We start from the raw sequence: 17,150 nt of genomic DNA on the forward strand, positions 1-17,150 counted from the left end.
TAGCGGGGGGGAAAAAAGTCTAGGCAATGACGATGAACAGTTTTATTTTTCAAATGCTGTGTAACTTTAATAGTGTATAATTGCTGTTCCATTTGCATTCCTTTCACATTCTAAAAATCTTTCATATATATATATATATATATATATATATACATATATATATATATATATATATATATATATATATATATATATATATATATATATATATATATATATATATATATATATATATATATATATATATATAAATCTGTCATGATTAAATGCTTTGAAGAGGTCAAAGTAGTCTGAAGGTCATGGATCCACTGAGCCCGTTTGTCGGCAAAGTGTCTCGGAGGGGAAATGCCCTAAAGCACTGTGTTCCACACCAGTCTGCCTCACGCCAGTCCGCTCCAGAGAACCATTATTCCAGATTTCAGGAGCCTCAAAAGTACAACGCTTAGTATGCTGACAGACACGCCCGTGTTCCCTCTTAACATTTGCAAACTATTGACCAGACAATGAAGCGCTCAAACCCCACTTGGATCCAGGGCCTGAAAACAAATAGGCTTTTTGTGCCAGTGGGAGGAGGGGGTAGAGTGGGCGAACTGTGGTTAGGTACCTGACCCTGCCTAGCACAGTTCTGCTGGCACACAAGCCTCTGGTGCCATATGACCATTAGGTACTTGAATGTTGTGTATGTATTATTATTATTTTTTGTGCTTTCTTTTGCAGCAACAGCTTTGCTTTTCATGAGGTTTTGTATATTTTTTTGTAGTGTGCATGTATTGTGTTGGAGTGCAGACGGGTGATGCAGGAGGGTGATGCAGGAGGGTGATGCAGGAGGGTGATGCAGGCAGTGATGCTGGAGGGTGATGCAGGAGGGTGATGCAGGAGGGTGATGCAGGAGGGTGATGCAGGAGGGTGTTGCAGGCGGGTGTTGCAGGAGGGTGATGCAGGAGGGTGTTGCAGGAGGGTGTTGCAGGCGGGTGATGCAGGCGGGTGATGCAGTCGGGTGATGCAGGAGGGTGATGCAGGAGGGTGATGCAGGAGGGTGATGCAGGCGGGTGATGCAGGCGGGTGATGCAGGGGTGATGTAGGGGTGATGCGGAAGGGGTACTCCATATTCATGGGGATGTTTAAGCTATAGCAGACACTGGGAGGGGGGGGGGGGGGGGGGGGAGCTTTATTTGAATGTAATTCACCTTCATACACTACTATGCTGCATAGACTGAAAATAGATGCTTTTTCCCCCCTGTGGTCATTCAATGACAACCTTTCCTGGCATTCATTTAGTTGTTTGAAATACACAATGAGCACCAAATGTCCTTTGACTGATTCACTGTTATTTTGGTTCTCTACTGGAGCAATTTGAGTTTGATAGGGTACAATAAAGTGCCAGTTTAAATGTGTGTCATTTAAGGGTATGTCAATAAATATCTATGAAGCATTTAGAAATTATATAAAAATAGCACATCTTTACGTAGTCCATCCATTTTTAGCTCTGTATCCTTTTAAAATGTCAAGAAAAGTAATGGTGTATATTCTCTGCATGCAAGAGCTACCTGAAGTTTGCAATCCATAGTCATAAGACACATTATGCAATTACTCTCTTTCAAGCCTTTACTGGAACCATGTTTAGTTCCTAAACTCTCCAGGCTTGTTTCCATTTACATTTTATTCATTTAACTGACACTTTTATCCAAAGCCACATACAAATGGTGCATATAGTAAGTTCAACAGATAATCAAGAACCAGAAGTGCACTATTCTAACAGTATTTCCGTGTTCAGTGCCATGGAACTGTCTGGATTTGGTGAACAAGACGGTGCACACGTTTCTTCTCCGCTATGACACTGCAGTCATAACAATAAACATCTGAAGTGCAACTTTGTAAAAACACCATGTAGGTACAGTTTACAAGACTACTACAACAATATGTCAAATACAATACTTTTTGGGTAACCATAATCTATTTTTAGGTTAACTTATGGCTTCCAACCTGAAGTGTACTGTCTGGGTCTTTGCTTGTGAACACTTCACTATAGTAATATAAAAACATAGTATTTGTATATTATATCTTACTTGGTTTTCCATATTAAACTCGGCAGTGTTCGCACTTTAACCTCATAGTCATTGCATGCCAAGTACAACATGATGGAAGCCGAAATTGGCACAGAAAGTGTAACTGTACAAGGACTTTTGGTGCTCAGTGTAAATGCCAAATATGTATGGATACATAAAATTTCCCAATGCATTTTATTGTTTTGGGTGTATATTTAAGTCCAACTTGTGTTGATATGAAGACATTAATGAACCTCCTCATTATTCCCCAACTGTAACCATTTGCTTGACTGCAAACGAGATTTGTGATAAGAATGATTCTGCAAGCTTTGAGGTAGGAGTTTAACCCAAGTGATTTTAGTGAACTTGTAAAATAAATTTCCTTAGGAATTTGTACGAGTATTTTACTATAGTCTATTATAGTAACAGTTTTATTTATTCCTGATTTTAGCCTTTTTTAAAAGAGAAGTGCTGTATTTTGAGCGGTATGAGATTATGATGTGTGTGGGTTATGGTGTCTGTAAATCCCATATCTTCTGCAGGGTCATCTGTGAGATTGACAGGGTCATCTGAGAGATTGACAGGGCCACAGAGGGTTCAGGGGTCATCTAGGGTTTGGCCACACCTCCTTGTACTGATAGTTCCCAGTATGATATTGTGATGTTTCAGACCATACAGTGAACATAATATTCAATAAATGATGGATACATTTAGCTGTCATTGTTATGTTATCACACACACCTAACCACCCATTTGTCATTGTGGAAGAATTTATGAATCTATGAGGTATCACTCCCCAGTCTCCCAAATTGACTGTTTTGTAGAGTATTAGGTCAGACTCACCTTTTGGCTCAAATATGTTTAAATCCAGAGCCAAGTGATAATCTCTAACCATGCGGTTAAAACTCTCCAGTTTCCCACATTCCACAGAGTAAGTGGGGGTAGGAGGGGGAGGGAGGGGGGGGGGAGTGTGAGGTTGTACTATGGACTCGGAAACCTACCTATAAAAAGCTGTTGAAACAAATGATTATACCCAAGTGTCGCTCGACCTCGCTTCGCTCCGATCCCTACACTCTAAGAAAAAACGTTTCCTAGTCATGACTTTAGGAAAGGTCTCCAATGGCACCAGTGTGGAGCTGGTGGAGGGCATCAAAAATATCGGTTTTCAGGAGGATGGCGAGGCGGAAGATGCCACGAGAGCCCGAACCGAGAACAAGGATTCAGAAGTCGACTTGTCATCGGATGGTGCCTATACCCAAATCAAGCCGTACGCAGGAATGCCCAAAGACGTCCTGTTACTGTATTCTCGCCAAGCATGTTACCGGGTTCCACGAGAAATTCTGTTCTGGCTTACGATCCTGTGCACGTTGGCTCTGGTGGCGCTAACCATCACGGTGATAGCCCTTTCGCCGCGGTGTCTTAGCTGGTGGCAATCATCTCCTGTGTACCAGATTTACCCGCGTTCCTTCAAGGACTCCAACGGCGATGGCGTCGGAGACCTGAAAGGTTTGATAAAATAATACAGTGCATAGCATTTCTGTGACAAATACCAGGTGTCGTCTATTTTTCAGATTGTGTCCATATTATGCTTTTAAACCAGAATTTACCTTCCTTTCATATGGGCAACCATGCTATAAATGATACCTAAATGTCCACATGAATATGGGATTCGTGTTTGTCTACAGTCATAAACAGACTGCGCTCAGTATGCACAGTGAAGAAGAGCACTCTTGTTAGGGCCTTAAGATAGTGTCAAAGGGCAAGTTTCAATTGATCGTCCCGTAATGGTCTAAAGTGGGGGCCGACAAAATAGTTGTTCCTCTCCTGAAGGATGCAGATCTTTCTCCTACCTTCTGTCCAGGTATCACAGAGAAACTGCAACACTTCGTGGACCTGAACATTAAAGCTGTCTGGATAAGCCCCTTCTACAAATCCCCCATGATTGACTTTGGCTATGATGTGGAAGACTTCCGGTCTGTGGACCCTCTCTTTGGCACCATGCAAGACTTTGACGACCTCCTCAACAAAATGCATGACATGGGTGAGTCAAAAGCTACAGTTGACTATAAGGAAGGAATCATTTGTGCAAGTCTGTTGCCATTCAAGGTTATGTAGGCCCTATGTCAACATTTCGAGTTTAAGATTTAAGTTAATTGCCATTTTTTAACAAGTAAGGGTATAGTGACATTGGAATTCTTTGGTTCAGCTCTTGACAGTGTCTAAAACCCCATGATAAATAACATAAACCTGCAACAATTCCCCCCTTCTCTTTCTCTCGCCTCCTCTCTTTCCAACTCAGGTCTGAAGCTGATAATGGACTTCATCCCCAACCACACCAGCGACAAGCATCAGTGGTTCCAGAGGAGCCAGGCCAGAGAGGAGAAATATAAAGACTATTACATCTGGGTGGACTGCGACGGAATCACTCCCCCCAACAACTGGGTAAGGAGAAGAACGGATTCCAGAATATTCAATCAGGAAGTTGATTGAGTGTAAATTCACAGCTCAGACATAAACAATTGTGTGTGTGTGTGTGTTGAGTGTGGGGGGCACATGCAACATGACATTCTGGGTGGATTTGAATGATTTGTGAACTTAGTGACCTGTTTGTCCGGTGTGTTGACCTGAGCCTGTCCCCTTCCTGTCCCTGCAGGTGAGCATCTTTGGGAACTCTTCGTGGACGTACGACGAGGTCAGAGGTCAGTGCTTCTACCACCAGTTCCTCAAAGAGCAGCCAGACCTTAACTTCCGCAACCCGCAAGTCCAGAAAGAGATGATTGTAAGATACTGGTGTCACCTATGCATTCGGTAACACACACAGACACACACTCAAGTAACACACAATGGCTGGCACACACACAAACAAAATGATGGCGAGGCTGGAGAGAGGACCACTGCTACAGGCGATGATGGATAGACTGAGAGTCAAGAGAGAGAGAGTGATGAAATGCCAGAGAGCGAAAGACCCGTTCTCCTCCGGTTTCTCTTCTCATGCAGTTTGTATTACCTGGTTGGGCAGAGAGAAGGGGCGGGCGGGTGGATTGTCTACGGACACTGCCTGGTGTCTCACACATTTCACAGAGAATCCTTTATACCCAAGTAGCTGGCATGGAGGCTTGGCCTGGCTCTCTGCCCAGAGCTGCAGAGGTTCCGGCCCCACCTAACACCTCCTGATAAACCACTCTCCCCTCCCTCACCCACAGCCAGCTGGTCTCTCTCTCTGGTGCTCTCCAAGGCTGGTCTCACATGCAGTAACTGCTCAATGTTCATCTGGACCATTTCAATATACAGTATATTCATAAAAGTCATAGAGAAGCTCTCGTAGAAGCCAGAGCAAAACAGGTGAATTATGTAATCTTGGTGGATTTTTTTTTACTCATGTCTCATAAATTCTGTTTCAGAAAAGGTTTCTGGTGTATGCACAGGGATCAAATTCAGTAAACAGACGCCTAATAGACAATACCAGGTGTTACATTCATGTGTTGCTAGGGTTGCTGTTGATATTGGTTGATGTTTGATACCCTTGTCTTGATGGCTAGGTTAGACATTATCCCTGAGTCGTTAATCTGGTTGTCAAGCATTTACAACTGGACACCCAGAGCCCAAAGTGCAGGAGAAGGACCTGTCTAAAGAGGCTGCATGTGGTTGTGTGAGATATACAGTAGATGAGAATTGGTGGACATTGAGATTATATCAGATTGTTGCTTAACCCTTGTGCTGCCTTCGGGTCACATGACCCAAAGGTTCATAACGAACCATCGTTGTGTTTACCCAATTTTACCCAATACAAAAACAAATAAAAATCATTTTCTTTTAACCTTCGCAATGTGGAGGGTCTGAGACAGCCCAACGGTTAAAAGAAAATGCTTCACTTTGTTTTTGTATGCGGTAAAGTTGTCACAATACGACGGTGGGTAACAATGACTGATGGGTCAGAATGACCCGAAGAGAACACAAGGGTTAAAAAAGCGGTTGTAATGTTTCACATACAAATTCATGTCAAATGTTGCCAAAACAAAAGCCAAACGCAGTGTGGCTGTGATCCTTTGAAAGCTTAATCCATGTGTTATTATACATGCTCAAGCCCTCTCTCTCTCTCTCTCTCTCTCTCTCTCTCTCTCTCTCTCTCTCTCTCTCTCTCTCTCTCTCTCTCTCTCTCTCTCTCTCTCTCTCTCTCTCTCTCTCTCTCTCTCTCTCTCTCTCTCTGTGTGTCTCTCTCTCTCTCTCTCTCTCTCTCTCTCTCTCTCTCTCTCTCTCTCTCTCTCTCTCTCTCTCTCTCTCTCTCTCTCTCTCTCTGTGTGTCTCTCTCTCTCTCTCTCTCTCTCTCTCTCTCTCTCTGTGTGTCTCTCTCTCTCTCTCTCTCTCTCTCTCTTCCTTAGGACATTATTCGTTTCTGGCTGGAGAAGGGAGTGGATGGGTTCCGCATGGATGCCGTCAAGCACATGCTGGAGGCCAAACACCTGAGGAGCGAACCCCAGGTCGATCCAAACCAACCTCCTGTGAGTGTCGCCTCTTCTGATCTCTCCTCTACTGATCTCTCCTTTCCTGATCTCTCCTCTCCTCACCACCTCTCTCCTCTTCTCACCGCCTCTCTCCTCTCCTCACCAGCTCTTTCCTTACCACCTCTCTCCTTTCCTGATCTCTCCTCTCCTCACCACCTCTCTCCTTTCCTGATCTCTCCTTTCCTGATCTCTCCTCTCCTCACCACCTCTCTCCTTTCCTGATCTCTCCTTTCCTGATCTCTCCTCTCCTCACCACCTCTCTCCTCTTCTCACACCCTCTCTCCTCTCCCTCTATCATCCATAACTCTACCACTGCTTGAGTGGAGCAGAAGTATTTAGTGGCAGTGATCGGTTCATAGGTAGTGAACCCTTAGAGAAGAGGGAGAGGGGCGGGGGCTTCTAACACACTCAAAGAGAAGGGATTACAGCTGGCATACTTCTGTGGATTTGTGTGTTACTGTGATTTTCCTAATGCTACCCAATTACACCCAGTCTGAGCCTTCTGAAGACGGGTCAGGGAGTGCACTGATACCACAACCACTCTTTCAGGGGAGGGTATAGCCCAGTGGGTCGAGCATTCAGAGGTCGCAGGTTCAATTCCCCCCTAACCCTTCTAAAGCGCAAAATAAATATATTGTATATTGTCTTTCTATCCCTCTCTCTCTCTCCATCTCTGTTCATTTTTTAAATCTCTTTCCCTCTCCCCTCCCTAGGAGGCAGTGGACACAGAGTTTGAACTGCACCACGACTACACCACCACCCAGCTGGGCCTGCATGACATCATGAGGGAATGGAGGGCTGTGTTGGACCAGTTCAGCAGAGAGCCTGGGCGATACAGGTACTGCAGACCACCCCCTCTCCCAGTACTCCCTCTGACAGCAGTCACCAGGGCTGAGACCAGGGCTGGTCTACTGGTGTCGGCAGTATGTTAATGTTAACGTACATTATCGCGTAATACCAAGATGAAACAAGGGGGAGAAGGATAAAATCCACATCTTGTCCCTGTTATTTGTGCACCTGTGGGGATCTGAGATGACAGGTGTATTACTGGAGACTACACTATAGGGTTCTAGGGCTAAGGTATCGCTTATGATTTTGGATCTGTTTTGGTGTTTCCCCTGACAGGTTCATGGTCACTGAGTCGTATGACTATGAGGAGATAGATAAGACCATGATGTACTATGGGACGCCCCAGGTTAAGGAGGGTGACTTCCCCTTCAATTTCTACCTGTTAGATCTGCCCAAAAACATGTCTGGGAACTGGGTCCGAGACCTGGTGAACCTGTGGATGACCAACATGCCTGAGGGCAAGTGGCCAAACTGGGTGGTAAGTCAAGAGAGTTGTTTTTGTAATTACTTCTTTTATGGTTGTCATATGACTCTAAGTCATATGTTAGAGGTCCTTAGATCGACTCTAAGGACCTGAAAGGCTCACACGCAGTTGAGAGGTGCTGACAGGGACATTTAAATGTGACAAAGACAGCTCACGACTGAAATGTTGGTAGGTTTGGAGTTTATATTTTGCCTTGGAGTGTGAAGCACCGTTTATCTCACCCATCGTAAATATACAGTTTAATATTAGGAAGGACTCCTTTTGTGTTGTACATTTTGGACACCAAAGTGCCCTACCGAGCTCTGTGTTGGTCACCAGGTAGGGAACCACGACAAACCTCGTATAACTTCCAGCGCGGGGCCGGGCTACAAGCGTGTGATAAACATGCTTCTGCTGACCCTCCCGGGCACGCCCACCACGTACTACGGAGAGGAGATCGGCATGGAGAACATCCAGGTCAACATCTCCGACATCCAGGACCCCTTCGGCAAATTTGACCCTGTAAGTTGGGGGGTCAGATGGCTGAGCGGTTAGGGAATCGGGCTATAAATCAGAAGGTTGCCGGTTCGATTCCCTGCCGTGCAAAATGACATGTCCTTGGGCAAGGCACTTCACCCTACTTGCCTCGGGGAATGTCCCTGTACTTACTGTAAGTCGCGCTGGATAAGAGCTCCTGGCTAAACGACTAAAATGAGAAAGAGAAGTTATGTAAAGTAAGATCTTAATAATAGAAACCTGACGTGGCAGTTGTGTTCTTTCTCCAGAACTCCACTCGTGATCCCAGCAGGTCCCCCATGCAGTGGGAAGAAGGTCTGAACGCAGGCTTCAGTAACAGCCTTAACGGCAGCTGGCTACCTCTCCACCCAGATTTCCAGACAGTCAACGTTAAGGTAACTTTTTAATTATTTAATTTTTTAACCTTTCTAAACTTTGTTTTTCGAAACTAGTTTTGTGGCAACCTTTCGATTTGTTTGGTTTTTGGCAACCTTTCGAAACTCTTTGAAAATATTTTTACTACTTTTCGAAACTTTTTTTCAACTCAGGGAAGGGTTTGAATTGTTTTTTTCTTAGATATTTTTTAAACATTTAAAAAATATTTTTAACACTCACAGAACGAGAGAAACGTTATGTAATAATATCCGTGCTAAGCCCTGTGACTCGTTGCTCCCACCCCAGGCCCAGCAGGGTGACCCAGGCTCGGTTATGTTCCAGTACAAGACCCTGAGTCGGCTCCGCCAGGCCCAGCTGCCGCTCCATCGCGGCTGGATGTGCCACATCTGGAGCGACGCCAACGTCTTCGCCTTCCTGCGGGAGCTCGACGGCCTGGGCCGAGCCTTCCTGGTCCTGCTCAACTTCGGGCAGGACACCGTGACGGACCTCTCTGCCGTCGCGGAGCTACCGGAACAGCTGACGGTGCACATGAGCACCGACCCCGCCAGCGAGGGAAAGGTGGTGCGGAAGTCGAACATCGCTACGGCAGCGGGGGAGGGGCTTCTTCTGGAATACTCCACGCATGTCCGGTATAACCCCGCCCACCCGACACAGTGCTATGTGTCAGAGAAGACGTGCTACTTGGGAGCGCTGGACCTGCTGTATAAGTGCTGACGGCCCTGACCTACCACCACACCAGTCAGCACAGCATCGCTCTGGACAAGAGTGTCTGCTAAATGACCAAATGTAATCTGCTGCTTACAATTAATCTATTTTATTTGTTGTTTTTTACAAGAATATGAAAAATATTGACAATAATCCAATACATCCATTCAAATAAATAAATGTATTAAGCAATTGTACATAGTCTCATGTGATGTCATTTTAATATTTACAACGTTGACACTTGTTAAGCTCCTAACTGTCACTATGCATTCCTGTCTCAAACAGTCTATCCAACCGAGGTAATGCGTCCGGTTGTGTAACATTGTTAGCGCCGGTCCTGACGGTCCTGCTACATCCTCCTCTTCCGCCGTGGTGTCAGGTGATCCAGGCCCAGGCCAAGCTCAGCGTGGAGGAAGGCCAGCTGGCGGGCGCTCTGTTGGGGGAGAGAGGAGAGTCAGGACTGGGTCTTGAGGCTGGAGATGTCGTTACACAACCCCAATGTGGAGACGTCCTTACATAACACAACGACATGCTGTATGACTAATATAGTCACTTGAGTCCATAGTTCAATATCTCCGATCTGTCTTTTATGAGTCCATAAAGTTAATGATAGGGAACTGGTGTTATTTATAAACAGCATGGCTGTAGTGTGGCTGATACCTCAGCCAAGACAAGCTCTTGGTCCTCGGGTCCAAAGTGGTCGCTCCCGGGCTGCAGGTCCAGAACCACAGTAGGAACCGGCACGGGATCTGGAGACACAGAGACACCTCAGAGGCCGTGACCCAGCCTGCCAGCGCTGCGTTGCAGCAGTCTAGCGCCTTTGGTTCAGTGCTAAAGGCTTCTCTCCTCCTACCGGGATCCAAACTTCAGCAGAAGAACCGAGAGCAACTGTAATCCTCCGAAGCCCTCCGTCATGTCTCACTTATCTCTACTCTCCAAGGCCTGCTCGCTCTCCGCTCATTCCCTTTCCCCCTCATCCCTCCCTTCGCCCCCCTCTCCCCCCTCCCCATCTCTCCTAACCCCTGCCTGTTATCTCTCTCCTCTCTCTCCCCTCTTCTCTCTCCTGTCTCTGTGCAGAGTGTTTCACAAGGAGGGCCCTGACCTTGACAGATCCCTGCGCTGTGTTCCTTATCTCTCCGGCTGATACCCTATCTGACAAACATGCTAATGGGCCCAGCTGTGTGTGTGTGTGTGGGGGGGTGGGGTGGGTGCCATCAGCACTTTATCGAAGACGGACGAGAAGGTAGAGATTAGCGACACTCGCTGTCTAAATGTGTGTGTGTGTGTGTGGTGGGGTGTTACTAGGGAAATCTGACAGATAATACAGTGTGTTAAGAGACAAAGAGTGTGAAAGTGTGTTTGTGTGGGAGAAAGAGGGATACAGAGCCAATGTGTGAAACTGAAATTATAAATGAGAATGTGTGTGTGTGTGTGTGTGTGTGAGTGAGAGAGACAGTGCTCAGACTCAAGTCTCTGACGGGAGGGGGGGGGGGGGGTAAGTGATAAGAGGTTGATTTGCTGACAGAGCCTCACAGAGAGAGAGAGATCCCGGCTACAAGGTGACCTGTGCTCTGCTCTGGGTATGGACCATCCTCCCTCCCACCCATGATCCATCACCTGGGAGCTTCCTGAGATACACCTCGACCAGACCCCCCCCCCCCCCCCCCATCATCTTAAAACAAAGCTTTATGTTGTTTCTGGTAAGTCCGGCATGACATCTTTCTATGTAAGACTATGTTAGGAGGTGTCAGGGTTGTGTGTGTGTGTTTACCAGGTTCGGGGTGGTAGCTGAGGTGTGTGTGTATGGCAGTCCTCAGTCGGTCCACGTATTTGTGCACCCCGGCCACGGGCACTCTGGAATCTTCCCTGTAGGCTGTGATCAGCATGGACGGGTACCGCTGTCACACACACACACACACACACACAGTACTGTGAGCTTGGTATTCTGCTCCTAAGTGTAACTGTCCTGGCGCCCCTCCTGGCTGGTACACAGCCAGGGAGCTTTACCTGGGGTGTGATGTTGTGGCTGGGGCAGTAGGAGGCGATGGCGTGTCGGAGGAGGGGCTCAGCCAGAGGGTCGCCCCATTCGCCCCTCTCCTCCACGGTCAGGGGCAGAACGGGGTCCTGCATGCTGCCTAGCACATCCAGGAATGGAGCCTGTTGGAGAGAGAGAAGAGAGAGGGGAGAGGGGAAAGAGAGAGGGAAGATAAGAGGAGAGAGATGGGAGGGGAGAGAGATGGAGAGAGAGAGAGAGGGGAGAGAGAAAAGGGAAGAGAGGGTGAGCCAAACAGAGAGAGATTGGCTCAATGCCACACACTAGGGAGAGAGGTAATATGATGTGCTAGTTTCACAGGTGTCTCCCCCCCCCCCCTCACAGGGAACTTTCCAGGGTCGCCTCGTTTACACACAAACACGTGACATGCTACACGCCGGACAGTTGGAAAGCTAGCCCTTCTATGGCCTTGGCGCGAGAACAGAGCTCAACAAACCCAGCTCTGTTCCACTGGAGTCTGTTTACACTGTCTGTTTGTGTCCCTGAGTCTCTGAGGTGTGTGTAGTCAATGATAAACAACAGGCCCATGCCTGAGCTAACTCACCTGCAGGGTGACTGCCCGGAGCAGGTGAGGGTGTTGGTTGCACAGCGCCCCCACGAGGATGGCCCCGGCGCTGCGGGCAGTGAGGGCGCAGAGACGGGGACTGGAGACCCCCTGGTCAAACAGCAAGAGGATGCAGGCACACAAGTCCTCCACACCCCTCTGCTTCCCCCCTAGACGACCCTGCCTGTGCCAGCCCAGACCACGCTCCCCGCCCCCCCTACCACCACGCACACACACACACACACACACACACTTTGTACAGACACGACAACAGTACACAAATGACCTGCATGCTGCAAAGGCTTCTGGGAGTTGTAGTCATCTACCTGACATGGCAGTAGGCCAGCGCCCAGCCCTGCTCCAGCAGGAGCCTCTTGTCTGGGCTGAAGTCCATGTTGAGGTGCTGGCCGTAGGCTCCGTACACGTGCACCAGGAGTGGCGCCCCCTTCAGACCCTCCAGGGGAGCTGCGTGGAGGAGGGTGACAGGCACCATGGTCCCATCCTAGAGAGGAGGGGGGAGAGAGGGGGGGCAAATGAACAGAATTGTAACCTTTAAGGTAAACATCCCCATGTCACTTTAGAACCCTGTAATGAAACCTGGCCTGGCTTACTGAAACCACATGCCTGGAGGCTGAGCTGTCAACAGAGGCTTAGAGGCACACACACACACACACACACCTCAGATCACTATCACTCTTCCCCCTTCGATATCCTTTCAGGGAGGCACTGTGTGTGACTGTGTGTGCGTGTAGGACAGCTCGTCTCCTCCAGTTCCAGCCTACCTGGCTGGGGGCCTCCAGGCGTGTGGTGTGGTAGAGGTCCCGGGGGGCCCAGTCCTTCTCCTCCTCTCCCTGTATGAGGAGCCCCTCCCTGGGGGAGCAGAGGTAAGGGACCGGGGGGTGGACCGGGGATGACAGGAGGAGATCCAAGTAACCGCTCTCCCTCTCCCTCAGACCAGCCCTCCTGGTCTCTATACTGCAGACCCAGTGGGGGAGCTGGGACACACACACACACACACGCACACACACACATTAGACGTGCGACATACAAAAGAAATAGGCACACTGACAGGAAGACTTGGAGAGATAAACAGAGAAGCGACCCGTCTCTCTGACCTGTACAGTGCGGCTGCAGGCTGGATGGCCCAGCGGGACCAGCAGCAGAGCCAGCAGACCAGACAGCTCCCTGGTAACCAGCACACACTGGTCCATAACCACCTCCAGGTCCCTCACAGCTGTCCCAGGCCCAGGGGTACACACCGGCACCCACTCCTCCAGAGACGAGGCCCCCAGAGGGGCGCTTAACACCTACACAGGAGGACGAAGGTTAAATCAGGTGTGTGTGTGTTGGAGTGTGTGATCAGTCTGCAAGCAAGCTACCTGGTACTCCTGACCTGGGCCGGTATTGGCCAGAATGATCAGCTGACTCAACGAGTGTTCCACGTGGTACAGGAGACCGGGGAGGCGGGGCTGGAGGAGGGCGGGATCCGTCAGGGGCGTTGCCGTGTCAACGAGCCACACCTCTGAGCTGTGCTTGCTGCTGCAGTTGAGCGCGAGCAGCTTGCGGTCTCTTGATAGGCTGACCTCCACGAACACACTGGAGCCACAGGAACACAGGAGAGGTGAATACACGACACAGGTAAACAGACGGGGAAAGACTAAAGGAAAAGCCGTGGTGTCGACCCATGGGGAGACACGCCCCCGTAGGTAGAAACGCCTACTGACAAGCACGCACACGCCCACAGACAGGAAGTGATGCGTGTCGGCTTACTCGGGGTGTTCCTCCTTGTACACTAGCGTGGTCCTGGGCCCTGAGGCAGTCAGCTCCACACGAAACACACAGCGACACTGGAGTCCCTCTTGACTGGTGTAGAATAGGACATCATCTGTGGCCCACTCTACACACACACACAAATAAACCCACACCCACACACCAGTAAGAGTCTGTAGTTCCATCACACTGGCAGCGGTACAGTAATAGGGACTTGAGCAGTCCCTCACCGAAGCTGAAGACGTCCTCCAGGAGGAGGACTGGCTCAGGGGGGTGCAGAGGAGCGTTTCCCAGCCTCACCACCACACACCTGGCCTCCTCCCTCTGGGGGGTCTTCACCGTGGCAGCCAGCCTCTTCTCCCCGGGGGACAGGCGGACCCTCTGGAGCCTCCAGGCCCCATCCAGAGAGGAGCCAAGCCCCAAACGCAGCACTTCCTCTGGGCAGGACTGACCTGCACACAGGGTCACAGTGGACTATTTTATTGAGGATGTAACACATGACTGATTCATAAACTATCAATGCCCCCCACCTCCTATTAATTGTGCTGAAATTATTATTAGGTACATCTGGAAACATTTGTATTGTGTATTGCATAGTAGCAGCATTTGGGCCTACCATGTTTGGTATCTATTCTGTAGATGCCTTCTGATTCCATTGAATACACATGATTACGCCCATGGACCTGAGAAGAGATAGGAATCAGTGATGTACATCATATAATCTCCTCTTCACTCATTATGCGCTACATCTTGACAGTCGCATTTAAGTCTAAATGACATTGCATTTACAGATGTAGGTGTGGTTAGTGATAGTAGCCTACAGCTTTACCGTCGTCTTTTGAGGAACGTCGGCGTACTTGGAATATATCGCTCTTAATCTTCTCTTGAAGTATCTCTCCAAGTCCCTGTATTTCTGAATATCAGACTTAAAAGGGCTCTAGGAAAAAAACATGGTGTTGTTTTAAATTTTTGTCTGTAGGTTGGAGCAATATAGTTGTTGGAAACCAATGATTTAGTTCCTGCGTAACTTTTCATATTTGAACTTCAACGTTGTTGTTGTGTGTGAGTTAATAATCAAATTCCTAGAAAACACTCTTGAAGCTAAAGTTGATCAAGTTACCAGTGAGGTTGGGTTATCCGCACTCTTATCTTTAGTATCTAAGTTACATTACTAGTTTTGTAGAGGAGGTAAGATACCCACAGAGCCTAGCCAGCTACATTATAGATGAATGCCATTAAGGAGCGAAGGTCCTGTGTCCGAGTTGGTCGAGAACGGCGGATATCAACACCCTTACCCCTGTGTAACAGCGGGCAGCTGATAAACCAGTCCATGCTCTGGCTTTCCCGAGGAACAGCGGATGAAACCGGACAAAAAACGTCAGAAGAATGTTCATTTTGAAGCACGTTTCTCTTGTAGCCTAGCCTAGTCATCTCTTCATATAAAGACTGAAAATCCCAATATGAAAGCCCGTCCTTTATATACATATCTAATTACTGTCATATTTCGTATCATTCCACACATCGTTTGTGGTGACACCAAACAGCCAGCTTCAACTTAATTCAACGTGCTTGTCAAAACAAAGATGTAGGGCGCTTTTTGATTGCGTAAGAATGGTCGGCCAGACATAATAAATCAATCCCCGATCTGCCCCCACTGAGCTCGTAACCGTATATGGAGTTCGATTATGTTGGCAATGAATTGCAACGTCTCGAATAACAATAGTGTACGGAAGGAGCGTGCTTCTCCTAAGCAGATTCCAGCGGTATCAGATTCGAGTGATCCATTCTTTTGCCTCTCCCGGATACACTTTTGGTCTCTCATGTGACAACCGCTGCATCACTTAAATTATCAGGTAGTGGCCTTTACACACTGTGATTGCAAATTATAGATTTTTTTTGAGGGTGCCAAAAGCTGTGAAGATAAAATGGAAAGGAAGGTGACAGATAGCAGAGACGAAGATCAACACCAACCGGCATCATCTTCTTCTACCAGAAAGGATGAACAAGAGACCACCACAAACCACCAACCCGACCGGGACACTCCAAGCTGTGGCACCGATGTTGCTCGTGCGAGATGGACTCTATTGCGACAGGTAATGTGCCGTCAAAACAATGCATCGATATTTGGCCTGTCTGTTCTTACCGTTATCTATCTTTTACATTAACATTACATTCACTATAATCTAATGGAAACCACCACACACTCATGCTTGTGATATAACGTGTACAAATCAGATTTTACGGTTGAACTTTATTCTGGGCACCAGCTAGCTTCTCGAAGAATTTTCCATATATGGGCAGCATTCCAATGACTCACTTGGCTGGAAAGGACATTTCCCCCGACCCCCCCGGCTCCCCTGCAACTTGACATATCCCCATAGTACCGTCCTATGTACTGATATGCAAACTCCTGACTTAATAAAAGGTATTTGCATATGCATATGAAACAGGCGTGACGCAACTTCTGACATGAACGAACATTTGAAGGACACTGTCAATATTAAATAATTAACGTTGTATTTGACAAGAGGGAAATGTAAGTTGTTCAAAGAGGTGTCCTGTGACGAAGAGTTACCCAAGGAACTGTGAAGATCAGTTTCAGGGGCAACACAATGCAGTGTGATCAGATAGCCTTTTTCCTTCCTCTTCTAAATACCCTTTGTATTGACAAGAAGCCCTATCCATGTCAGTCACTATGAGTTGGGTAGGCTGTTTAAGCTATGTTTGCCACCTTGACATGCCTGACCACTGCTCCTGGTTAACCTCAGAAGAAGAACAACAGGATGGAAGAAAAAGCAGAGAGGACATGTCATCGCTGGACACTCGAGCCTGTGTGTGTGTGGGTGTGTCATCGCATGATCAAGATATGTTTCTTCTTCTATTGTGTGGCTCAGGTGCTGAGACAGAAGCAGGTGGTCAGCTCTGAGGTCAAGCAGGTGTCGGTCCGCAGGTTCTCCACCTTTAACCTCTTCACCAGGACCAGGAGTCTCATCACTGACCCCCTGACAGGGACACACCTGACAGGGAAACACCTGACAGGGACACACCAGACAGGGACACACCTGCCCTCTGAGGACCAGTGGGTTGAATACAGAAGTACCTCCTTCCCTGAGTTCAGTGCCTTACTGAGGTAAGTCACACAAACACACACACACACACACTCACGCACGCACACTCACATTAACTAACATCAATGTTCCTCTCTTGTTTCCACAGAGACAACCTTGGGCCCATCAGAGTGGACGAGGTCCTCACCAGTTTTGATAACACCGGAAATGTCTGTAAGTACATCTCTTCAGTATCTTAG

General features: G+C 47.9%; 3 protein-coding genes and 1 long non-coding RNA gene across 4 annotated transcripts; 3 read left to right on the forward strand and 1 right to left on the reverse strand.

Moving 5' to 3' along the window:
- The first annotated feature begins 215 nt into the window (after positions 1-215).
- Positions 216-2,758, forward strand: LOC134022588 (uncharacterized). The gene is made up of 2 exons (XR_009930657.1): positions 216-841; positions 893-2,758. It is a non-coding gene; the product is annotated as an uncharacterized LOC134022588 (long non-coding RNA).
- Positions 2,759-3,009: 251 nt separating this feature from the next.
- On the forward strand, positions 3,010-9,630 carry slc3a1 (solute carrier family 3 member 1). Its single transcript, XM_062464220.1, has 10 exons — positions 3,010-3,551; positions 3,907-4,086; positions 4,345-4,487; positions 4,699-4,824; positions 6,425-6,544; positions 7,261-7,385; positions 7,673-7,874; positions 8,199-8,381; positions 8,645-8,770; positions 9,057-9,630. Exons 1-10 carry the CDS (start codon positions 3,143-3,145, stop codon positions 9,483-9,485), a joined length of 2,043 nt encoding a protein of 680 aa, XP_062320204.1. The 5' UTR covers positions 3,010-3,142; the 3' UTR covers positions 9,486-9,630.
- prepl (prolyl endopeptidase like) lies at positions 9,631-15,456 on the reverse strand. Its single transcript, XM_062464219.1, has 14 exons — positions 15,139-15,456; positions 14,673-14,780; positions 14,460-14,526; positions 14,074-14,295; positions 13,844-13,970; positions 13,453-13,669; positions 13,189-13,380; positions 12,856-13,068; positions 12,400-12,575; positions 12,074-12,290; positions 11,484-11,633; positions 11,248-11,374; positions 10,137-10,225; positions 9,631-9,909 (listed from the first exon to the last, which is right to left on the reverse strand). The coding sequence occupies exons 1-14, from the start codon at positions 15,235-15,237 to the stop codon at positions 9,826-9,828; spliced, it is 2,088 nt and encodes a 695-aa protein (XP_062320203.1). The 5' UTR covers positions 15,238-15,456; the 3' UTR covers positions 9,631-9,825.
- Positions 15,457-15,548: 92 nt separating this feature from the next.
- LOC134022794 (calmodulin-lysine N-methyltransferase-like) lies at positions 15,549-17,150 on the forward strand. Its single transcript, XM_062464544.1, has 3 exons — positions 15,549-15,936; positions 16,738-16,973; positions 17,060-17,150. The coding sequence occupies exons 1-3, from the start codon at positions 15,769-15,771 to the stop codon at positions 17,148-17,150; spliced, it is 495 nt and encodes a 164-aa protein (XP_062320528.1). The 5' UTR covers positions 15,549-15,768.

This window comes from Osmerus eperlanus, chromosome 6, assembly GCF_963692335.1.
Source record: "Osmerus eperlanus chromosome 6, fOsmEpe2.1, whole genome shotgun sequence".
Lineage (NCBI taxonomy): Eukaryota > Metazoa > Chordata > Actinopteri > Osmeriformes > Osmeridae > Osmerus > Osmerus eperlanus.

What these genes read in the sequence shown, in the direction of transcription:
- prepl (XM_062464219.1), bottom strand. Translation starts at nt 15,237, where the DNA reads ATGAACATTCTTCTGACGTTTTTTGTCCGGTTTCATCCGCTGTTCCTC. An exon ending in CAGAATAGATACCAAACATG is followed by an intron (nt 14,296 to 14,459) that starts GTAGGCCCAAAT and finishes CCCTGTGTGCAG; the next exon opens with GTCAGTCCTGCCCAGAGGAA. An exon ending in CCTGCAGCCGCACTGTACAG is followed by an intron (nt 13,069 to 13,188) that starts GTCAGAGAGACG and finishes TGTGTGTCCCAG; the next exon opens with CTCCCCCACTGGGTCTGCAG.
- LOC134022794 (XM_062464544.1), top strand. Translation starts at nt 15,769, where the DNA reads ATGGAAAGGAAGGTGACAGATAGCAGAGACGAAGATCAACACCAACCG. An exon ending in GATGGACTCTATTGCGACAG is followed by an intron (nt 15,937 to 16,737) that starts GTAATGTGCCGT and finishes TGTGTGGCTCAG; the next exon opens with GTGCTGAGACAGAAGCAGGT. An exon ending in GAGTTCAGTGCCTTACTGAG is followed by an intron (nt 16,974 to 17,059) that starts GTAAGTCACACA and finishes TTGTTTCCACAG; the next exon opens with AGACAACCTTGGGCCCATCA.
- slc3a1 (XM_062464220.1), top strand. Translation starts at nt 3,143, where the DNA reads ATGACTTTAGGAAAGGTCTCCAATGGCACCAGTGTGGAGCTGGTGGAG. An exon ending in TCGATCCAAACCAACCTCCT is followed by an intron (nt 6,545 to 7,260) that starts GTGAGTGTCGCC and finishes TCCCCTCCCTAG; the next exon opens with GAGGCAGTGGACACAGAGTT. An exon ending in AGAGAGCCTGGGCGATACAG is followed by an intron (nt 7,386 to 7,672) that starts GTACTGCAGACC and finishes TTCCCCTGACAG; the next exon opens with GTTCATGGTCACTGAGTCGT.